This window comes from Acinonyx jubatus, chromosome E1 (assembly GCF_027475565.1).
Source record: "Acinonyx jubatus isolate Ajub_Pintada_27869175 chromosome E1, VMU_Ajub_asm_v1.0, whole genome shotgun sequence".
Classification (NCBI taxonomy): Eukaryota; Metazoa; Chordata; class Mammalia; order Carnivora; family Felidae; genus Acinonyx; species Acinonyx jubatus.
In genome coordinates, this window is record NC_069397.1 from 9,035,335 (window position 1) to 9,057,204 (window position 21,870).

Consider the following 21,870-nt stretch of genomic DNA (forward strand, 5'->3'; position numbering starts at 1 on the left):
ACCGACTGAGTCACCTAGGCGCCCCAACATACAGTTTTATATGAATTTCAGGTGCACAGTATTATGATTCAGCAATTCTGTACATCTCTTAGTGCTCGTGAAGATAAGTGTACTCTTAACCCCCTTTATTTATTTCCTCCATCATCCCACTCACCTACCCTCTAGCAACCACCAGTGTGTTCTCTGGGAGTCTGGGAGTTTTTTGCCTCTTTTTTTTCTTTATTCATTTGTTTCTTACATCACACAATGAGTGAAATCATATGGTATATGTCTTTCTCTGACTTATTTCACTTAGCATTATACCCTCTGGGTCCATCCGCATTGTTGAAAATGGCAAGATTTCACTTTTTTGATCACTGAGTAATATTGCATTCTATATATACACCACATCATCTTTATCCATTCATCTATTGATGGACCCTTGGGCTACTTCCATATCTTGGTTATTGTAAATAGTAGTGCAATAAACATAGGGGTGCGTGTATCTTTTCAAATTAGTTTTTTTGTTTTATGTGAGTAAATACCTAGTAGTTGAATTACTGGATCATATGGTATTTGTTTTTAATTTTTTTGAGGAACCTCCACACTGTTTTCCATATTAGCTGTACCGGTTTGCATTCTCACCTACAGTGTGTGAGGGTTCCTTTTTCTTCACATCCTCACCAACATTTGCTATTTATTGTGTTTTTTATTTTAGCTATTCTGACAGGTGTAAAGTGGTATCTCATTGTGGTTTTAATTTGCATTTCCCTGATGAGTAGTGGTGTTGAGCATTTTTTCATGTGTCTGTTGGCCATCTGGATGTCTTTAGAAAAATATCTCTTCATGTTTTCTGCCCATTTTAAATTACATTATTTGTCTTTTGGGTGTTGAGTTGTATAAGTTCTTTATGTATTTTGGATAGTAGCCCCTTATCAGATAATGTCATTTGCGAATAATCTTCTTCCATTCAGTAAGTTGCCTTTCTGTTTTGTTGGTGGTTTCCTTTGCTATGCAGAAGCTTTTTAGTTTGGTGTATTCCCAGTAGTTTAATTTTGCTTAGATACCCTTGCCTGAGGAGACAGATCTAGAAAAATGTTTCTATGCCTGATGTCAGAGAAATCACTGCCTGTATTTTCTTCTAGGAATGTTTCAGTTTCAGGCCTCACATTTAGGTCTTTAATCCATTTTGAATTTATTTTTTGTGCATGGTGTAAGAAAGTGGTCCCGTTTCATTCTTTTGCATGTAGCTGTCCAGTTTTCCCAGCACTGTTTGTTGAAGAGACTGTCTTTTCCCCATTGTATATTCTTGCCTCCTTTGTTATAGATTCATTGACCATACAACCATGGGTTTATTTCTGGACTCTATCCTGTTCCATTGATCTAGGTCTGTTTATGTGCCAGTGACATACTGTTTTGATTACTGCTGTATCATAATATATTTTGAAATCTGAGATTGAGATACCCCCAGCTCTGTTCTTTTTCAGGATTGCTTTGGCTATTTCTGCTCTTCTGTGGTTCCATACCAATTTTAGGATTATTCTAGTTCTGTGAAATACATTGTTGGTATTTTGACAGGGATTACATTGAATCTGTAGATTGCTTTGGGTAATATAGACATTTTAACAATATTGGCTCTTCCAACCCATGTATCATCTTCAGTTCCTTTCATTAACGTTGACTGTTGAAAATACTATATATTTTTAAAAGAGTGAATGAAAAGTAGACATTGGAGACAGTTTTAGGTGACTCTTTAGAGAAGGATTTCCCCCTCCCCCCATCAAGAGGGAAAGAGAGATGGGGCAGTGGCTACAGGAAAGTGTGGAATGAGGGAAAAAACTCTTGTTTTGTATTTAAGATGGGAGTATTTATGGCATGACTGAGTAATAAGAAAGATACCCTGATGGAGAGGGAGAAATTGACTTTGGAAGACCAGTGGGATCACTGAAGAGTTCACATGTCTGAGGAGGTTAAAGAGGATAAACTCAAGAAAGGAAAAGGAAGGAGGGCTTCACCACTGATAGGCAGAGAGGCCACCTTTTCTGTTATAACACTAGGAAAGATGGAGAAGGCAGGCGTAGATAAAAGGTCAAATGGTGAGAAGATCAAGGCATTCGATTTTAATAGGCTCTGAATTCTCAGTAAAATATGAAGCAAGGCCACCAGCTTATAGTGAGGATAAGAAAGAGTTGTAAGAGAGGGAAAGATACATATAAAAAAGCTTAAAATTAAAAACAAAAAGATACAGGGGCGCCTGGGTGGCTCAGTCGGTTAAGTGTCTGACTTCAGCTTAGGTCACAATCTCATGGTCCGCGAGTTCGAGCCCCGCGTCGGGCTCTGGGCTGATGGCTCAGAGCCTGGAGTCTGCTTCCGATTCTGTGTCTCCCTCTCTCTCTGCCCCTCCCCCATTCATGCTGTGTCTCTCTCTGTCTCAAAAATAAATAAACGTTAAAAAAAAATTTTTTTTTTAAAAACAAAAAGATACATAGATTTCACTAGGGAAGCTACATTGACCTCATGCTTTTATTAGGGAAGGAGTTTAATTATAGTTTCTATTCCTTCTGTAGCTATAGGACTATTAACATTTCCTATTTCTTTCTGTTTTAGTAAATTATATGTATCTGGGAATTGATCCATTTACTCTAAAATTTAAATTTATTGGCATACTGTCCTCTCCTTTAAATGTCTATGTGGATCTGAAGTAATGTTTCCCTTTTCATTCCTGGTACTGATTTTTTTTTTTTTAATCTTCTCTCTGTTTTCTTATTCAGTCTGTGTGGAGCCTGGTGTGGGGCTCAAACCCACGAACCAGGAGATCATGACCTAAGCCAAAGTGCCCCAATCTTATTTGGCTTTTAAAATAACTTTTTTGTGTGTTTGATTTCTCTATTATTACTTTCTTCTTTTTATTTCATTATTTTTAACCTTTTTAGCATTTAATTTGCTGATCTTTTTTAACTTCCTGACTTGGGTACTTGTATCGTTGATTTTCAGCCACTCTTTTTTTATAGCTTATTTAAGGCAATCTAGATTGCATCACACCCCATTAAAAGACAAGAGAAAATTCTTCTTGACAACACCAAAAAAAGAAAAGTAGACTACATCACATCTTTTTTTTTTAATGTAGCAACTTCATAATTATTGAGTTCAAAACATTTGATAATTTCCATTGTGATGTCTTTGTCCCTTGTGCTCTTTAGAAGCATTTTTCTTAATCTTGTACAATCTGGGATTTTCTAGTATTCTTTTTTTTTTTTTTTAGGTTTATTTATTTATTTTGAGAGAGAAAGAATGAGTGGGGGAGGAGCAGAGAGGAAGGGAGAGAGACAGAATCCCGAGCAGGCTCCACACTGTCAGCGAGGAACCCAATGCGGGGCTCGAGCCCACAAACCCGTGAGATCATGACCGGAGGCAAAATCAAGAATCAGGCACTCAACCAACTGAACCACCCAGGTGTCCCAGGAAGACAGATTGTTATGAACTTATGCAAAGAACTATAATTGCTATGAAAGAAAGAATACGCACTGAGATATCTGAACTCTGGAGTTCAGGGAGTATTCTTGTTACCTTAATTTTTCCTGTGGTCAGAAAACATGCTATGGATGATTTTAGTCTTTATAAGTTTCTTAAAATTTGGGTTACCACACGGCCAATTTTTGAAAACGTTGTATGTGCACTTGGAGAAAATGTGTAGCCTATTGGTACTAAGTGCAGTTTTAGTTATACCAAATACATTATGTTGCTAAAATCTCTGTGCTTACTGATTGTCAGCTTATTCTGTCAGTTATTAAGGTTTTTCAAAGTCTCCCAGTAAGACTGTAAACTTGTCTGTTTCTTATTTTAGTTGCTTTAATTTTTGCTTTATGTATTTTGAAGCTGTCCTATTAGGTAAATACAAAGTTATAACTGCTACATCCTTCTGTTAAAATGGACCTTTTATCCTCATGAAGTGTCTTTATCTCTGTACTGGTTTTGCCTCATCCTAATATTATTATAGCATCTTTCTTCCGGTTATTGTTTTATCGTATATCATTTTAATTCTGTTCACGGTCATCTTTTATATATCCTTGTATTTTGTTTCTCTGATAAGTACCATATTGTTAGATTTTTCTTTTAACCAATCTGACAGTCTGTATCTCTTGGAGTATTTAGTTCCTATACATATAATTCAGTTACGTAATGTTTAAATCTGTCATCTAACTGTGCAGGTGTCTTGCACGTTCCGTATTCTTTTTTCCCCCATTCGTGCATTTAGATTTATTATCTTATTTTTCTATTTACTTGGTAATTACAAATTTCCAAAATTAGTTGTGTAGTGGTTAACTCTGAGATTAAAGCATGCATCCTTCATTCAGCAGTCTAATGTAAATTGTCCTTCTTCCTAAACAACACAAGAATCTTACAACCACTTATTTCATTTAACCTGATTTATATGTTGTTGAAATTATGTATTTTAACTGTGTCTATATGTCAGATCTCATAAGAGCATTATTAATGTTCTGTTCCATCAGTGTTCATTTAGATTTGCCTATGTTTTTGCCTATATTTTCTCCTCCTATTTCTCTTCATTCCTGAGCTTGTATCTAGGATTATTTTTCTTCTGTTTAAAGAGTACCCTTTAATATTTTATTTTACCCACATCTTCTAGTGTCCTACTCCCTCCATTTTCTTTTTTGTCTAAAAATATCTTCAGTCTTCATTTTTAGATAATAGACTTCTAGGTTGGCATTTACATTCTTTCAGCATTTTGGAAGGTATCATCCCATTGTTTCCTGTCTTACATCTACTCCCTTGGCAAGTCAGTCATCTGTCTAATTCAGGAGTCAGTAAACTTTTTTCTGTAAAAGACAAGACAGTAGATATTTTAGGCTTTGTAGAGACATAATACCTCTGTTGCAACTACTCCATTCAGCCATTGTAAGTGCAAAAGCCTCCAGAGACAAAATGTTAACCAAAGAATGTGGTTATATTCCACTAAAACTTTATTTAGGGACCCTGAAATTTGAAATTCATAGTTTAATGTGTCACAATATATTATCCTTTTAATATATTTTTCAACCATTTAAGAATGTATGTTCTTATCTCAGTGGCCACACGGAAATGTAGTGGGGCAGATTTGCTGTAGTTTGCAACCTCTGATCTGTTGGCGCTCCTTGATAGAACTCTTAAAGTTGTGGGTTTTTTTTAATGTTTATTCATTTTTGAGAGAGAGCGCGTGAGAGCGTGAGCAGGGGAGGGGCAGAGAGAGAGGGAGACACAGAATCCAAAGCAGGCTCCAGGCTCCGAGCTGTCAGCACAGAACCTGACACGGGGAACTGCGAGATCTTGACCTGGGCCTAAGTCAGACACTCAACCGCCTGAGCCACCCACGTGCCCCCAAAATCTTTTAGTTTCCATTATTTTTTCCTTGTATTTCTCCCACTTGGAATTCATTTGGCTTCTTTTTTTTTTTTCTTTTCTTTTCTTTTCTTTCTTTATTTTTTTTTCAATATATGAAGTTTATTGTCAAATTGGTTTCCATACATCATTTGGCTTCTAAAATCTATGCCTTGATATTTTTTATTCTGTTTTGGAAAATGCTTCAGCATTATTTCTTTGAATTTGATTTCATCCCATTCTCTCTCACTTCTCTTTCGAGCTTTCTGGGACTCTTTCACATCTGTGATAGACCTTATCACTCTATCCCATGTGTCTCTAATGTCTTTTGAAATTAAGTTTTCAAGTTTTTCATCATTCTGTACTTCAATATGCATATTTTCTACTGACCTGTTTCCCATTTTGCTAACACTCATGTGTCAAATCTGTGTTTTTCAGCCTATCCTTTGAGTTATTTTCCAGTTCTAGAATCACCATTTGGTTCTTATTTTATACTTTCCAATTATTTGGTGAAATTACTGGTCTTGTCTTATTTTCTTGAATATACTAATCATGATTATTTTGTAAGTTTATGTCTGAGACCTCAACTGTCTGGATTCCTTCTAGATCTGTTTCTTCTCTTGACTTTTTTCTAATTAGACTTTTGTCTCCTTGTATGCCTATTATTTTCCACTGTCAAGCATTGATATGAAAACCTATAACAATAATTTGAGGTTCTGGATTGTGTAAGCTTTTTTCATAGAGGATTGTTTGCTTTTGGCAGGCTGCCAGGATAAAGGTTCTAACAGTCCTCAGTTACCTTAATTCAATTAGACATTTAAAAGAGCTGGGTTCTAGAGTTGTCCTCTTTGGTGGCCGTAAACTTAAAACTTGGCCTATTTTGAAAAAGATTACACTGCAGGGTGGTGGTCTTACAACTTGTTTGTATATACAATGTAAAATTTCACTATTATATTTCTTTTAAATTTCTAAACGTGGGTGCCTGCATGGCTCAGTGAGTTAAGCGTCAGACTCTTGGTTTCAGCTCAGGTCATAAACTTGCAGTTCATGAGTTTGAGCCCCACGTTGGGCTCTGTGCTGACAGTGCAGAACCTGCTTGGGATGCTCTCCCTCTCTCTCTGCCCCTCCCCCACTCATGCTCTCTCTCAAAATAAACTTAAGAAAAATTTATAAATTTGCAAACTCTATAAATTTGCAAACTATAAATTTGCAAATTCTGTAAATTTGCAAACTCATTTACAGGCAGTTTTTTCTCAATGTTTAAAAAAACAAACTGGATCAAAACCTTTTGTGGATAGTTTTTTACTTTAAAACTCAAGGTATAAGTAGTTTTGATCCAATTTTTGACAGACATACAGGAATGTTGTTAAGATATAAAAAGGTTGCAAAACTACCTTCGGTGATAATTATTATCACTATTTAGAATATTAATAGCTATAAATACTAATTTTTACTAACTTACTGTTAAGACTACTTTTTGAAGAATCAGAGTGTCTTTTTCCATAAACATTTGATTAATAAGTACATACAAAGACTTGAATAAGCTGATCTCACATGAAACTTTGAGAAAGCCGTCATACAAAAAAGCTAGCAAACAAAGAATGAAAACAAATAGAAAGTATGGTTGGAAACAACTGCCTGGTTTGTAGAGTAAATGGAAAGAAAGGAAGTAGTCGTGACTATGAAGAATGCTCTATAAATGCTGACTATAAAGGAAATGAGAAAAGAAGTATTTGAGAGGCTTAGATTCTAGGGGGTTACCGTAAATGAATTTGTTTAGTAGGGGAAAATCTCTGAATTTGTTACTTTGGTTCTTGGCTCAACCAGTCTCCCTCAAACCTGTCTCCTCCTTAGAAAATAAGGCCAGTTTGGAAGCAGTTAAAACTTTGTATTCATTATCAGCTCAGCTTTCCCTTTTCCCTGTTTACTGAGATCTTCCTAACTTAGGAAATAGGAGTCATTTGATTTGATTTTTATCTTTTTCCCCCCCAGAGCTGGAGACCAAACCTGCAGCCAAGAATGTTGTATCAGCAGAAAATACTTCTGAAGATGTATCACAAGAGACCATAATAGATAAACTCACAGAGAACAGTCTGTGGAACCCCAGAATGGGAGGATTATGGAAATGGAATGAAAGGCTATTGAGATTGCAAAATAGTCAGGAAAATCATTTGAGTCAAAGAATAGTTACTCACAGGAAAATTTCCACTGGTCAAAGAGGATTTAGATTTGGATCTATTCTTTTTCCAGAAGCGGGAGTTATCACAGAAGGGCCCCACGGCAAATGCCAAACACGTGAAAATTTCACTGAGAATTTAGATTTGATTACAGATACCCATCTAGGAAAGAAAATCTGCAAGGATACAGAAGGCAGCAAAGCTGTAAGGCCTACTTCAGAACTTACTTTAGGGAAAAAAAACAATAATAAAGAAAAACCCTATCAATGTAGTACCTGTGAAAAGTCCTTTCGTTACAGGTCATTACTGATTCAACATCAGAGAACGCACACTAAAGAAAAACCTTATGAATGTGATGAATGTGGGAAAATGTTCAGCCAGCCTTCATATCTCAGTCAACATAAAAAAATTCATACTGGAGAAAAACCCTATAAGTGTAACGAATGTGGAAAGGCCTTCATTGCTTCTTCATCACTTATGGTACATCAGAGAATTCATACTAAGGAGAAACCTTATCAGTGCAATGTCTGTGGAAAATCTTTTAGCCAGTGTGCTCGCCTTAATCAACACCAGAGAATTCAAACTGGAGAGAAGCCCTATAAATGTCGTGAATGTGGGAAAGCTTTCAGTGATAAATCAAAACTCGCAAGACATCAGGAGACTCACAATGGAGAGAAACCCTACAAATGCAATGATTGTGGGAAAGCCTTTAGGAATAAGTCCTATCTTAGTGTACATCAGAAGACCCATACTGAAGAGAAACCATATAAATGCAATGAATGTGGGAAATCTTTCAAGAATACCACAATTTTTAATGTTCATCAGAGAATTCATACTGGAGAGAAACCCTTTAGATGTAATGAATGTGGGAAAGCCTATAGAAGTAATTCAAGCCTTATTGTACATATAAGAACTCATACTGGGGAAAAACCTTATGAATGTAATGAATGTGGGAAAGCATTCAATCGTATAGCAAATTTCACAGAACATCAAAGAATTCATACAGGAGAAAAACCCTATAAATGCAACGAATGTGGAAAAGCATTCATTAATTATTCATGCCTTACCGTACACCACAGAATGCATACAGGAGAGAAACCTTATAAATGTAATGAATGTGGAAAGGCCTTCATGCGTTCTTCATCCCTAATTATACATCAGCGGATTCATACTGAAGAAAAACCTTATCTGTGTAATGAATGTGGGGAGTCTTTCAGAATAAAATCACACTTAACTGTGCATCAGAGGATTCATACTGGAGAGAAACCATATAAATGTACTGACTGTGAGAGGGCATTTACCAAAATGGTAAATCTCAAGGAGCATCAGAAAATCCATACTGGAGTGAAACCTTATAAATGCTATGATTGTGAGAAATCTTTCAGGACTAAGTCCTACCTTATCGTACATCAAAGGACCCATACTGGGGAAAAACCATATAAATGTAATGAATGTGAAAAGGCTTTCACTAACACATCGCAACTTACCGTACATCAAAGAAGGCATACTGGAGAAAAACCCTATAAATGTAATGCGTGTGGGAAGGTTTTCACAAGTAACTCAGGCTTTAATACCCATCAGAGAACACATACTGGAGAGAAACCATTTAAATGTAATGACTGTGGGAAAGCATTTAGCCAGATGGTACACGTCACAGAACATCAGAAAATCCATAGTGGAGAGAAACCCTATAAATGTGATGTCTGTGGAAAAGCCTTCAGGAGGGGTTCCTACCTTACAGTGCATTGGAGAACACATACTGGAGAAAAACCCTATACGTGTAAGGAATGTGGAAAAGGTTGTATCACTCTATCACAGTTAACTCTTCATCAGAGAATTCATACTGGGGAAAGGCCCTACAAATGTGAAGAATGTGGAAAAGCCTTCAGAACCAACTCAGATTTTACTGTACATTTGAGGATGCATACTGGAGAAAAACCCTATAAATGTCATGAATGTGGAAAAGCCTTTAGGAGTAGCTCAAGCCTTACTGTACATCAAAGAACCCATCAGAGAGAAACTCAATTAATATAAAAAGTAACAAACCATTCATCCAGATGTCAGCTCTACAAGGAGAATGTTATAAACTGTGTCTTTTATGAATGTGGGAAAACGTTCAGGAGCAATTCACCAGAAAACACACACTTAAGGGATACTTTATAAACATAAAAATGTGGAAAACTCATATTAAATCTTAGAAGTTACAAGCAAATTCACAGTAGAGAAAAATAGTGGACAAATGAAAGCCTTCACCCAGATTTCATACTTTGTTCACTTAAATTATCTTCAATGAATTGCCTATAATTTTTTACCTATTTTTCTATTGGTTTGTCTTTCTTACAAATCTGGAGGTGCTCTTTATATACTTGAAATATTAATCCTTTGTCATGTGTGTTTGAAAATTTTTTAATCTAGCATTTGTTTTTATGCTTTTTTATATGGTAAAAGAAGTTGCCACATTTTAATTTTTCATAGATATTTATTTTCCTTTTTAGATTAATTTACTCTTTTAGTTAAAAGAGTCTCCTTAATCCCTAGGTTATACATAGTGTTCTAAATTTGTTTCTAAGATTTTGTTAATTTTATATCTTATATTAAAGTCTTTAATCTGTCTGAACTAGATGGCTAGTCATAGAAGAGCAAATTGCCATTAATCTCTGAAAATATTATGAACCTAAGGTAGTACTCAGGGAAATGCAAATTAAAACAACCAATGAGATGTCACCTCCACTAAATGGAGTTGGCAAAAATTAAGAGATCTTTTGGTAGTGGGATTTGGGAAACCATGTACTCTTAACACAAACGGTTATATCAACTTCTATTTCCACCAGCAATTAAGCAATATGTATTCAAATATTTTAATAACATTTTAAAATAAAAATACTTTGACCTAGCAGTCTCACTTTGGGGATCTTCCCCACAGAAATAACATCATCAGTGCATAAGAATACACATAAGTCAGGATTTTTGTTGAAGTATTGTTTGTAGAGGCAAAGTAGAAAACCAAGTGGAGACTAAGTGAATGCCCATTAATTGGGAAATGGTTGAATAAAGTGTGATATAGCCTTTCTATGGAACAGCATGAGAGTAATTTTTAAAATTAGTTATATCTACACTAGTTGATCTCAAGGTATTTCCACAATTTTTAATAACTAATTGCTTTATTGCAGAGCTTTATGTGTACAGGATTTCATTTTTTGTTAAATGATCATTCCCATTTATGTATATATGTGTATGTGATGAGCATGGAAACAAGTATATATACTTGGCTGAATATATACCAAGCTGTTAATATTGGTTACCTTGAAGGAAGGGAGAAGAGAAGTAGGGGAAAGGACTAGAAAAAAAAATTTTTTTTAATGTAAGTGCAGCATGTATGGTATAAAATTCTATATAAAACTGTATTTGTATGAACTTTTGAGAACTACGAATGAAGGATGGTCTCCAAAAAGTTAGATTGTTTTAGAGTTGGGGGAGTATGCAGTACTTTTTGTCCGATTACTGCACTTCTATGTATTTTATAAGCTTTCCTTCCCAACAAGCATGTGATATTTAACATAAACAGGAAACACCTATTTTACTTGTGAAGGTAATTTACTGGACACCTGTTATGTACCAAGAATTGCCCTAATATATTGGCAGGGTAGGGACAGTCAGGAATCTAAGAGCATGGGAATTTGTTCTGATGCTGCATAGATTCCAAACAAGTTACCCAGCACCTCATTCCACCCACCCTCTCGGTTTCATTTAGAAGAGGTAGTAATTTCAGACAAATGAGAAACGTACCCAAGAATATCTGGGACTTGTGTTCAGGCTATAAACCAGAAAACTGCAAGCCTCAAGAGAAGCTCCACCTTTAACATGGCACCAAAGAAAAGGTCACAGTTATGAAAAGTTCCATGTACAGCCTCATAGAACATTACATGATGGAATAGAGAAAGGGAAACAACCAGACACCCAAGTCCATAAAAAAGGAAGTCTTGGGAGTTCTGGAAATACTAAGAGTCCTGGAACAAAGATGAGAACCAAAAGGCTATGGCCCTGATATCAGAAGGCCATAACAAACCATGGACCTGATACCCAAAAAGGACAAGACATGATGAGCTATACTTCAGTGGAGGCTGAAGAAAAGAGAATCCCAGTACTCCTCCCACAATGTTGGAATATGTATATATCCAATATTGGGGAGGAGATATTGGATAAATGATAGGAGCTACCTCCCATTACAAGTAAATAATTTGACACTGGTTAAAATGACCATTTCTGATTGAATTTTAATAATGGAATTTTCGAATTGTTACCAAGAGACATACCTCCTTTGGATGTAATGTATGGGTTTCTGATTGGAAAGTTTAGAGTTACACCTTGACATACTATCCTTAAGAAACCTTGCTGTTAAACAGTTGACATGACTTGATGCCTACTCTGTCAGCTGCTTCTTTCTACCTCCTAACCCTCACCACACATAAAACCCTCTGCCCTGCTTTAGAGCCAAACATTTCAAGAAGAGGAGCATCGTCAGCAGGTTCAAATGACATAACTGAAAAGTGTCCACAGGGTTAGGGGACGGAGATGGCACAGGCTACCTTTACAAGAGCAGTTTCGGGGCGCCTGGGTGGCTCAGTCGGTTAAGCAGCCGACTTAGGCTCGGGTCATGATCTCGCGGTCTGTGAGTTCGAGCCCCGCGTCGGGCTCTGTGCTGACAGCTCAGAGCCTGGAGCCTGTTTCAGATTCTGTGTCTCCCTCTCTCTGAACCTCCCCCGTTCATGCTCTGTCTCTCTCTGTCTCAAAAATAAATAAACGTTAAAAAAATTTTTTTTAATACAAGAGCAGTTTCAATGGAGAGGTAAGCCTGGTTCTAATGTATGGCAGTATCTCATTATAGGTTGAATTTGCATTTCCTTTATGGCTAATGATGTTGAGTCTCCTTTTAGGTGCTTTTTGAATATCCTCCTTTGAGAAGTGCCTGTTCAAGACTTTTGCCCATTTTGGGAGGCACCTGGGTGGCTCAGTTGGTTAAGCGTCAGAGTTCAACTCAGTTCAATGGAGTGCAGCCTGGAGCCTGCTTTGGATTCTGTGTCTCCCTCTTTCTATCCCACCCCCGTTCGTATGCTGTCTCTCTCAAAAATAAACGTAAAAAAAGAAACTTTAAGACTTTTGCCCATGTTTTAAATTGGGAACTCTGTTCATTTGTAGGATTCTTTCTATATTCTGGGTGCAAGGTACCTTTTTTTTAATATTTTTTTTGGGGGGGAGTGCAAGTGGGGGAGGAGTAGAGCGAGGGGGACAGAGGATCTGAAGCAGGCTCCGCGCTGACAGACTGACATCAGTGAGCCCAATGTGGGCTTCAAACTTGCAAACCACAAGGTCATGACCTGAGCCGAAGACAGACACTCAACCAACTGAGCCACGCAGGTGCCCCACAAGGTACTTTTTAGATACTTATATCACAGACATCATCTCCAGCTTGCCTTTTCACTCTCCAAATGATGTCCTTCAATGAACAGATGTTTTTAATTTTAATAAAAAATAATCTATTAGTGCTTTTTGTGCCTAGTTTAAGAAATCTTTTCGTAACCCAAGGTCACAAAAGATATTTTCCTACATTTTCTTCTACATTTCTACTATTTTACTTTTAATTTTTAGGTCTACAATCCATTTGAAGTTAATTTTTATGTGTGGTCTGGGGTAGAGGTCAAATTAATATTTTCCATACAAATATACAACGTATTCAACATCATTTATTGAAAAGACATTCTCTCCACCCCCTCGGGTTGTAGTGGTATTCCTACGATAAATCAAATGATTATGTTATATGGGGGTCTATTTCTAAATTATTCTGTTACATTCTAAGGAACACCAGATGTTTTTAGTGTAAGCAGATTTATAGCAAGTCTTGGTGTCTGGTGGTGTGTGTCTTCTAATTTTGTTCTTGTTCAAAGTTGCAATTCTAGGTCCTTGGCATTTTCATGCATTTTTGAATGATTTTTTTTCAATTGCTCCACACCAAAAAGTTGAGGTTTTAATGAGCATTCCATCAAATACATAATTGTGGAAGAATGCATACTTTAACAATATTGAGACATCCAGTCTGTGAGCATGCTTTTCATTTATATACATCTTTTAATCTCAGCAATTTTTGTATTTTTTTCAGTGCAGACGTTTTGGACATTTTTATTAAGTTAGTCCTATGTATTTGGGATTTTGATGTTATAAATGCTATTATTTTAGTTTTCTGATTTTTGCTAATATTTATTAAATACATACAGTTGGTCCTTGAACAATATGGGTTTGAACTGTCCAGGTCCGTGTAATAGACGTTTTTTGTTTTTTTTTTTTTTTCCCAATAAATGTATTGGAAAAATTTTTAAGAGACTTGCAACAATTTAAAAAACTCACAGATGAACCATGTAGCCTAGAAATAATTGAAAATTTAAGAAAAGGGTACAAGTGTACAAAATATATGTAGATAATAGTCTATTGTATCACTACCATAAAATATACACAAATCTATTGTAAAAAGTTAAAATTTATCAAAACTTCTGCACACAAGCAGACCATACATAGCACCATTTGCATTCAAGACAAATGTCAACAAAAAGACACAGCAGCAAATGAGAACTGTAAAATTAACTGTAGTACATGTTTTACTACTGTAATAATTTCGTAGCCACTTCCTGTTGCTGTTGAGTTGAGCCCAGTGTAGTGAGTATCCACTTAAAATGCCTGTGACACTACTCGTCACTGAGCAGTTCATCTCCAATAAGTTGTATATCACCGTAAAAAGTCATCTGTCCTACTTCTCACATATTTTTCATCATGTCTAAGTGAAATACTGTAAACCTGGAGTAATACCAGGGGACCCATAGGGAGCACCACTAATGATGTGGTAGTGCTCCCCAAAAGCAAAGAAAGGTTATGAAATTATAAGAAAAAGTTGAATTTCTTGATACATACCAGTGATTAAGGTCCACAGTTGCAGTTGCCTGCCATTCCAAGACAAATGAATCCAGTATAATCCTCAGGAGGAAGGAAGGAAGGAAGGAAGGAAGGAAGGAAGGAAGGAAGGAAGGAAGGAAGGAAGGAAGGAAGGAGAAAAGAGAAAGGGAGGCAGGGAGAGGAAGGAAGGAAGAAGAAAGAAGAAAAAGAAAGAAAGAAAGAAAGAAAGAAAGAAAGAAAGAAAGAAAGAAAGAAAGAAAAAAAAACTTTCATGAAGCCATCACTGCCCCTAAGCCAGCCAGTGTGAGAACTTTGCACTTTTTGTGAAATACGTTTTTATCCTACTGAAAATAAAGCTTTTTTCAAAAAATATTTTGAGAGAGCACAGGGGAGGGGCAGAGAGAGGGAGAGAGAATCCCAAGCAAGTTCTGTGCCATCAGCACAGACCCCAATACAGGGCTTAAACTCATGACATCATGACCTGAGCCAAAATCAAGAGTCAGATGCTTAACCGACTGAGCCACCCAGGCACCCCAAAAATGCAGCTTTTATGTGGGTGTAGAATTGTTAAAAGAAAGGCATACCTATAGACTCTACTATGATTTGAGAAAAAGTGAAGTCCATATGGCAACTTTAAAAAAAAAAGGAAGGTGAAGGATCTAAAGCTGGAGAATTTAATGCCAACAGTGGATGGTTTGATCATTCCAGAGGTTTGGCTTTTAAAATGTCAACAGAAGTGGCTTCTGCCTACCAAGAGGCAGTAGATGAGTTCCTAGACACCATTAATGAAATCATTGAGAAGAAAGAATGTCAGTGAAACTTTTTAATAAGAAGTGCCCCATTCTGCAGGGGCGGGAATCCACATTATTAGGAAGAGAATCGAGCACCAGGATTTAAGGCATGAAAGGATAGGCTAACTATGTTTTGGGCAAATGTAGTTGGGTTCATGATCAGGACTGCCCTTACCTATAAACTGCTAACCTTCATTGTTTTTTTAAATGTTTGTTTATTTTTGAGAGAGAAAGTGTGAGCAGGCAAGAGGCAAAGGGAGAAGGAGACACAGAATCCGAAGCAGGCTCCAGGCTCTGAGCTGTCAGCACAGAGCCCGAAAGGGGGCTCGAACTCACGAACCCGAGATCATGACCTGAGCCGAAGTCGGATACTTAACCAACTGAGCCACCCAGACACCCCAAAGCTGCTAGCCTTTGAAAAGCTATTTAGCAGCTGCCATTCTTTTGGTTGTACAGCAAGAAGGTCTGGATCCCCCCTTTTTTAAAAAAAAACTTCTTTTATTGGTTCCAACAGTACTTTGTCCCTGAAGTCAGGAAACACCTTGCAACTAAGGAAACTTCCTTTTAAAGTTCTTTAGAGGGACACCTGGCTGGCTCAGTCAGTGAAGCGTCCAACTTCAGCTCAGGTCATGATCTCACAGCTCCTGAGTTCCAGCCCTGCATTGGGCTCTGTGCTGACAGCTGGACCCTGGAGCCTTTATCAGATTCTTTTTTTTTTTTTTTTAATGTTTATTTATTTTTGAGAGAGAGAGAGAGAGTGCAAGCTTGGGAGGCGCAGAGAGAGAGAGAGAGGGAGACACAAGAATCCAAAGCAGTCTCCAGGCTCCAAGCCGTCAGCACAGAGCCCAACGGAGGGGCTTGAACTCACGAAACGTGAGATCCTGACCTGAGCCAAAGCCTGACACTCAACTGACTGAGCCACCCAGGTGTCCCAAGATTCTGTGTCTCCCTCTCTCTCTGCCCCTCCCCAGCTCATGCTCTGTCTCTATCTCTCTCAAAAATAAAAACATTTAAAAATTTTTTTAAGTTCTTTTTTTTTTAATTTTTTTAATGTTTATTTATTTTTGAGAGACAGAGCACAAGTGGGGAAGGAGCAGAGAGAGGGAGACACAGAATCCAAAGCAGGCTCCAGGCTCCTAGCTATCAGCACAGAGCCCAATGCAGGGCTCACGAACCATGAGATCATGACGTGAACCAAAGTCAGCACTTAACCGACTGAGCCACCCAGGCACCCCTTAAGTTCTTTTGATACTGGACAATGTCCCTGGCCATCCAGAACCCCATGAGTTCAACACTGAAGGTGTCTAAGTGGTCTTTTTTCCCCCAAACACAGCAACATCTAGATCACAAGGACCTTTAAGGCTCATTGCACATGGTACTCTATGGAAAGGATTGTCAGCTATGGGAGAGTCCTCCAAGAACAGAATAAAAGTCTGGAAGGATTACACCCCTGAAGGTGCCATTGCTGTTATAGAAAAAGCTGTGAAAGCCATCAATCCTGAAACAATACATTCCTGCTGGAGAACCTGTGTATCAGCCTATCATCACAGGGAAGTAATTTTCCAAAAAATGTAATAATGTTTCCAATACTGTATTATGGATATGACTGTAATACTCTATGTCATAAGAATTTTATAACAATTTATTCAGTAATATACAGGCTAAGCTGCCATGAAACAATCACACTGGGCTACCAATAAAGCCATCATATTGCTGCTTTTTTGTTTTCAGTGCATGATTTGTAATACCTGTAAATAAATGTACATTTTTTTTCACATTTCGTTTTTGAGATATGTTAGTAAAGCATATAGCATCACAGTGTTTTGTATCCTATAAGACAATATTGACAGGTACTGACAAATGATTTATCTTGTAAACAGACCATGTAAACTTACAGTATCAGTAATTTTAGTTCTGTAAACGTATTTTCTCTTATGATTTTCTTAACACTTAATTTTCTCTAGCTTACTTTATTATAAGGATATAGTATATAGTATAATATACAAAATATGTGTTCATCAACTGTTAATGTTATCAGTAAGGCTTCTGGTCAACAGTAGGCTATTACTAGTTAAGTTCTTGGGAGGTCAAAAGTTATATGTGGATTTTTGATTGGGGGGGCAATACCCTTAACATCCACATTGTTCAAGGTTCAACTGTATAAATGATATAAATATTTGTATATTACATGTTATAGTATATTATATGTATTATAATATTATATATAACATGTAATAGATTCATATTATACCCAAAGGAATGAGCAAAGCTACGTAATAATTATAATTATTATAACATATTATATTACAAACTGACCTTCTATCCAGTGACCTTGATAAATTCACTTGTTAATTATAATTAAGTTTATTTTATTGGACTTTGTATACAAAATGTCATCTGCAATAAAGTAAAATTTTTTACTTCATCCCTCCAATTTTTATACCATTTTTTTTTCTTGCTTTTTTGCACTGGCCAAGGCCTCCAGAAGTAGTGATTGTGGGCATCTCTGCGTTTTTCCCAGAATCTAAAAGAAAACCCTAGACGTTTTACCATTAGGTGTGACATGAAGTGTAAATTTGTAGATAATTTCTATCAGATTAAGAAAACTTTCCTCCAATCTTAGTTTGCTGAGATTTGTTATCATGGGGAGGGGTTAAATTTCACTAAATACATATTTTGCATCTATTGAGATGATATATGGTTTTCTCATTCTGTTAATGTGCTTGAGTTATATGGATTGATTTTTTTTAATTAAAAAAATTGTGAAATGCACACAACATAAAATTTACCATCTCAACTTTTTTTTTTTTAACGTTTTATTTATTTTTGAGACAGAGAGAGACAGAGCATGAACAGGGGAGGGGCAGAGAGAGAGGGAGACACAGAATCTGAAGCAGGCTCCGGGCTCTGAGCCATCAGCCCAGAGCCCGACGCGGGGCTCGAACTCACGGACCGTGAGATCGTGACCTGAGCCGAAGTCAGCCGCTTAACCGACTGAGCCACCCAGGCACCCCTCAACTATTTTTAAGTATATAGTTCAATGAAATTAAGTGCATTCATATTGTGCAACCATCACCATGATCCGTATCCAAAACCTTTTATCTTTCAAAGCTGAAACTCAATACCCATTACACAATAATCCTCTGTGCCCCCTCCCCTCAGTCTCCGGAAACTACTGTTCTATTTTAATTATTTTGAATTGGACTACATTAGGAACCTCATATAAATTTTTGTTCTTTCGTGACTGGCCTTATTTCACTTAGCATAATGTTCTCAAAGTTTGTCCAATGGATTGATTTTTGAATGTTAAGGCAATCTTCCATTCCTGGAAGAGATACCATTTAGTCATTGTATATTATCTTTTTAATATATTATTGGCACCTGGGTGGCTCAGTTTGTTAAGCATCCAACTTCGGCTCAGGCCATGATCTCACCATCCGTGGGTTCGAGCCCCGCGTCAGGCCCTGTGCTGACAGCTCGGAGCCTGGAGCCTGCTTCGGATTCTGTGTCTTCCTCTCTCTCTGCCCCTCCCTTGCTCAAAAATAAGCATTTAAAAAAATTAAAATATATATGTATATATTATTGAATTAGATTTTTAAGTTTTTATATAGGATCTTATGTCTACGTCCTTGTTGTTTTGTATGTTTCCTTTCTTGTAGTAGCTTTGTCAGAGATTAGTATCAGAATAATGCTGGTCTTATAAAATTAATTGGGAATCACTTCCCTTTTTTGTCCCCCAGAAGAGTTTGTGTAAGACTGTGCATTATTAGTATTGGTATTCTTTTTCCCATAAATATTTTCTGTAAAAATCATCAGTAAAGCCATCTGGGCTAGGAATTTTCTATTTAGGAAAGTTTTATGTTTTTATTTTTATTTAAAAAAATTTTTTTTAAGTTTATTTATTTGAGAGAGAGAGACAGAGTGAGCAGGGGAGGGGCAGAGAGGGAGGGAGCGAGAGAGTCCCAAGCAGGCTGTTTACTGTCAGCATGGAGCCCAACACGGGGCTTGAACTCCTGAACCATGAGTTCATGACCTGAGCCGAAACCAAGAGTCAGATGCCTAACCAACTGAGCCACCCAGATGTCCCTGTGTAGAAAAAATTTCAATTATACATTCAATTCCTTTGATAGACATAGGACTATTGATATTTTCTGTCTCTTGTGTCATTTTTGGTAAATATCATTTCATCTCCATATCATTTCATTGAAATATCTAATTATTAGCTTTAAATAGTTTATATCTGCTTGTTATATTTTTAATATCAGTAGAATCTAAAGTGATATTCTCTTTTCTGTCTCAGCATTGGTAATCTGTGAGGTCTCTTTGTTTTCTTGATTAGGCATTCTAGGGATTTAACACTTTATTAATCTTTTCAAAAGGTCACCTCTTAACTACTATATAATTGATTTCTTTTTCAGTGGTTCATGCTCTTTTCTAAAAACAACCTAATTCAAGTGAGCAAAACTTGCAAATATTTCACAAAAGAGAAATATCAATGACCATTAAACACACGAGCCTTTCTATTTTATTTGAGTTTAATCCACTGGGGTTTTTTTCTAGCGTCTTGAAATTTAAGTCTTAGATAATTGATTTTTTCCAACCTTTCTTTTTGGCTAATATTTTCATTTAACAATCTAAATTTCTCTATATGCATCCATTTCACTGCATCTGGTAGAGGTTTTTATCACCTTTATTGAATCATAATTATACATATAATAAGTTGCACTAAATTTAACTTTACATTTTGATGAGTTGGGGTAAATACACACTTTAATATAACTACCACTAAAATCAAGAAATATAACATTTTCATCACCCCAAAAATGTTCTATATCCCTTTCCAGACGATTCTCCCCACCTGACTCCAAGAAACCATTAATCTGCTTTCTGTCACTATATGTGAGAACTGTCTTTACGAGAATTTTATACCAGTGGAATTACATTGTATATACTGTTCTGTGCCCACTTCCTTTCACTCAGCTTAAATTTTGAGATTTATTTATGTTGTGTATGTCAATATTTCATCCCCCTTTATTGATGAATGGAATCCCATTGTATTAATATGTCACTATTTATTTATTTACCCATTGATGAACATTTGGATTGTTTCCACCTTGGAGCTACTATGAATAAACCTGCTATGAACACTCATGTATAAGTTTTTGTGTAAACATATTTTCATTTTTATTGTATAAATAATATACATCGCTGGGTCATATGGTAAATGTATGTATGTCTTTTTTTTAATTTTTTAATGTTTATTCATTTTTGAGAGAGCACGTAAGTGGGAGAGAGGCAGAGAGAGACGGAGACACAGAATCCAAAGCTAGCTGTAGGCTCTGAGCTGTCAGCACAAAGCCGGATCTCGGGCTTGAACCCATGAACTATGAGATCATGACCTGAGCTGAAGTTGGGCGCTTAAATGACTGAGCCACCGAGGCATCCCTTAGAATAGCCTTTTATTTAGTTCTGACATTTAGAACTATGGCGATATTTTACAAATGCAAAAATTTAAAGAAAGCAATGAAAAACAATTGAGGTATGTATGTGCATGTGAACCTGAAATGGAATACAGAAGTAACAACAGCTTACTGTATTACAAATGAATAACATAACCAAGAGTGAAGGGCTCAGGAAAGAGACCTAACTGAAATTATTTTTGCAAAACAATGTCCTGACTGTAAAGCCAAAGACATAAAGAGCTGTACATATGTAAGGTAATCGTCTTTTTCCTTAAGCTGTCGTGTTGGGGTTTTTTTTTTTATGTTTATTTATTTATTTATTTATTTTGCGAGAGAGAGAGCACAAGTGGGGTAGGGGCAGAGAGAGAGGGAAGAGAATCACAGGCAGGCTCAATACCGGGCTCGAACTCATGAACTGTGAGATCATGACCTGAGCTGAGATCAACGCTTACCGGACAGAGCCACCCAGGTGCCCGAAGGTAATCCTTTCAATGAATCTTTTCTTACAGGTATACACACGAGTAATTCTGAAACACACACATACGCACACATGTATAAATACACAGGCATACATATACATATATATTTACACTAAGTACATACATTATAACTAATGAGAGCTGGGCTTCTCAGGGTCAAAGAGAGAAGTCACAGATAAGGCAAAGGGAAATGACTCCAAACTTCAATGAGCACACCTGACACCCAGATCTTGATTTCAAACACCACTCTCCAACAAGAACCAGGGCCCCTAGGAGAAATGGTTGATTCCAGGACCCACAAGGGAAACATACAAGATGAACACGGCATATCTTGTGCTACAAAGTAACGAAGTGCTCAAAAGAGGATGGTAGCGAGTCAAGCAAACAAACAAAAAAACTCCTGAGCCAACCTGAAGGAGCTCATGACGACCAAAGCTGGAATAATTTTGGAAACAAAATAAGAAATGATATTCTGTGGATTAAACCCATAGGATTAAAGAATCCCCGGGCGCCTGGGTGGCTCAGTAGGTTAAGTGACCAACTTCGGCCCAGGTCATGATCTCACGGGTCGCGGGCTCGAGCCCCCTGTGAGGCTTTGCACTGACAGCGAGAAGCCTGTTTCAGATTCTCTCTCTCTCTGCCCCTCCCCTGCTCTCTCTCTCTCTCT

The 21,870-nt window shown here is 36.9% G+C and overlaps 1 protein-coding gene and 1 long non-coding RNA gene across 11 annotated transcripts in view; both read left to right on the forward strand.

The window, feature by feature from the left end:
- ZNF624 (zinc finger protein 624) overlaps nucleotides 1-13,065 on the forward strand; it is a 36,666-nt gene extending 23,601 nt beyond the window's left edge. For all 10 annotated transcript variants that reach the window (XM_053211526.1, XM_053211529.1, XM_053211527.1 and 7 more), the window contains one exon: nucleotides 7,348-13,065. In XM_053211526.1, the coding sequence (XP_053067501.1) occupies nucleotides 7,348-9,566 (2,219 nt within the window). In that variant the 3' untranslated portion in view covers nucleotides 9,567-13,065. The remainder of the gene's footprint in view (nucleotides 1-7,347) is intronic.
- LOC128313363 (uncharacterized) overlaps nucleotides 1-20,433 on the forward strand; it is a 42,141-nt gene extending 21,708 nt beyond the window's left edge. The window contains exon 2 of the long non-coding RNA XR_008293952.1: nucleotides 15,180-20,433. This is a non-coding gene — a long non-coding RNA (uncharacterized LOC128313363). The remainder of the gene's footprint in view (nucleotides 1-15,179) is intronic.
- The last annotated feature ends 1,437 nt before the right edge of the window (nucleotides 20,434-21,870 follow it).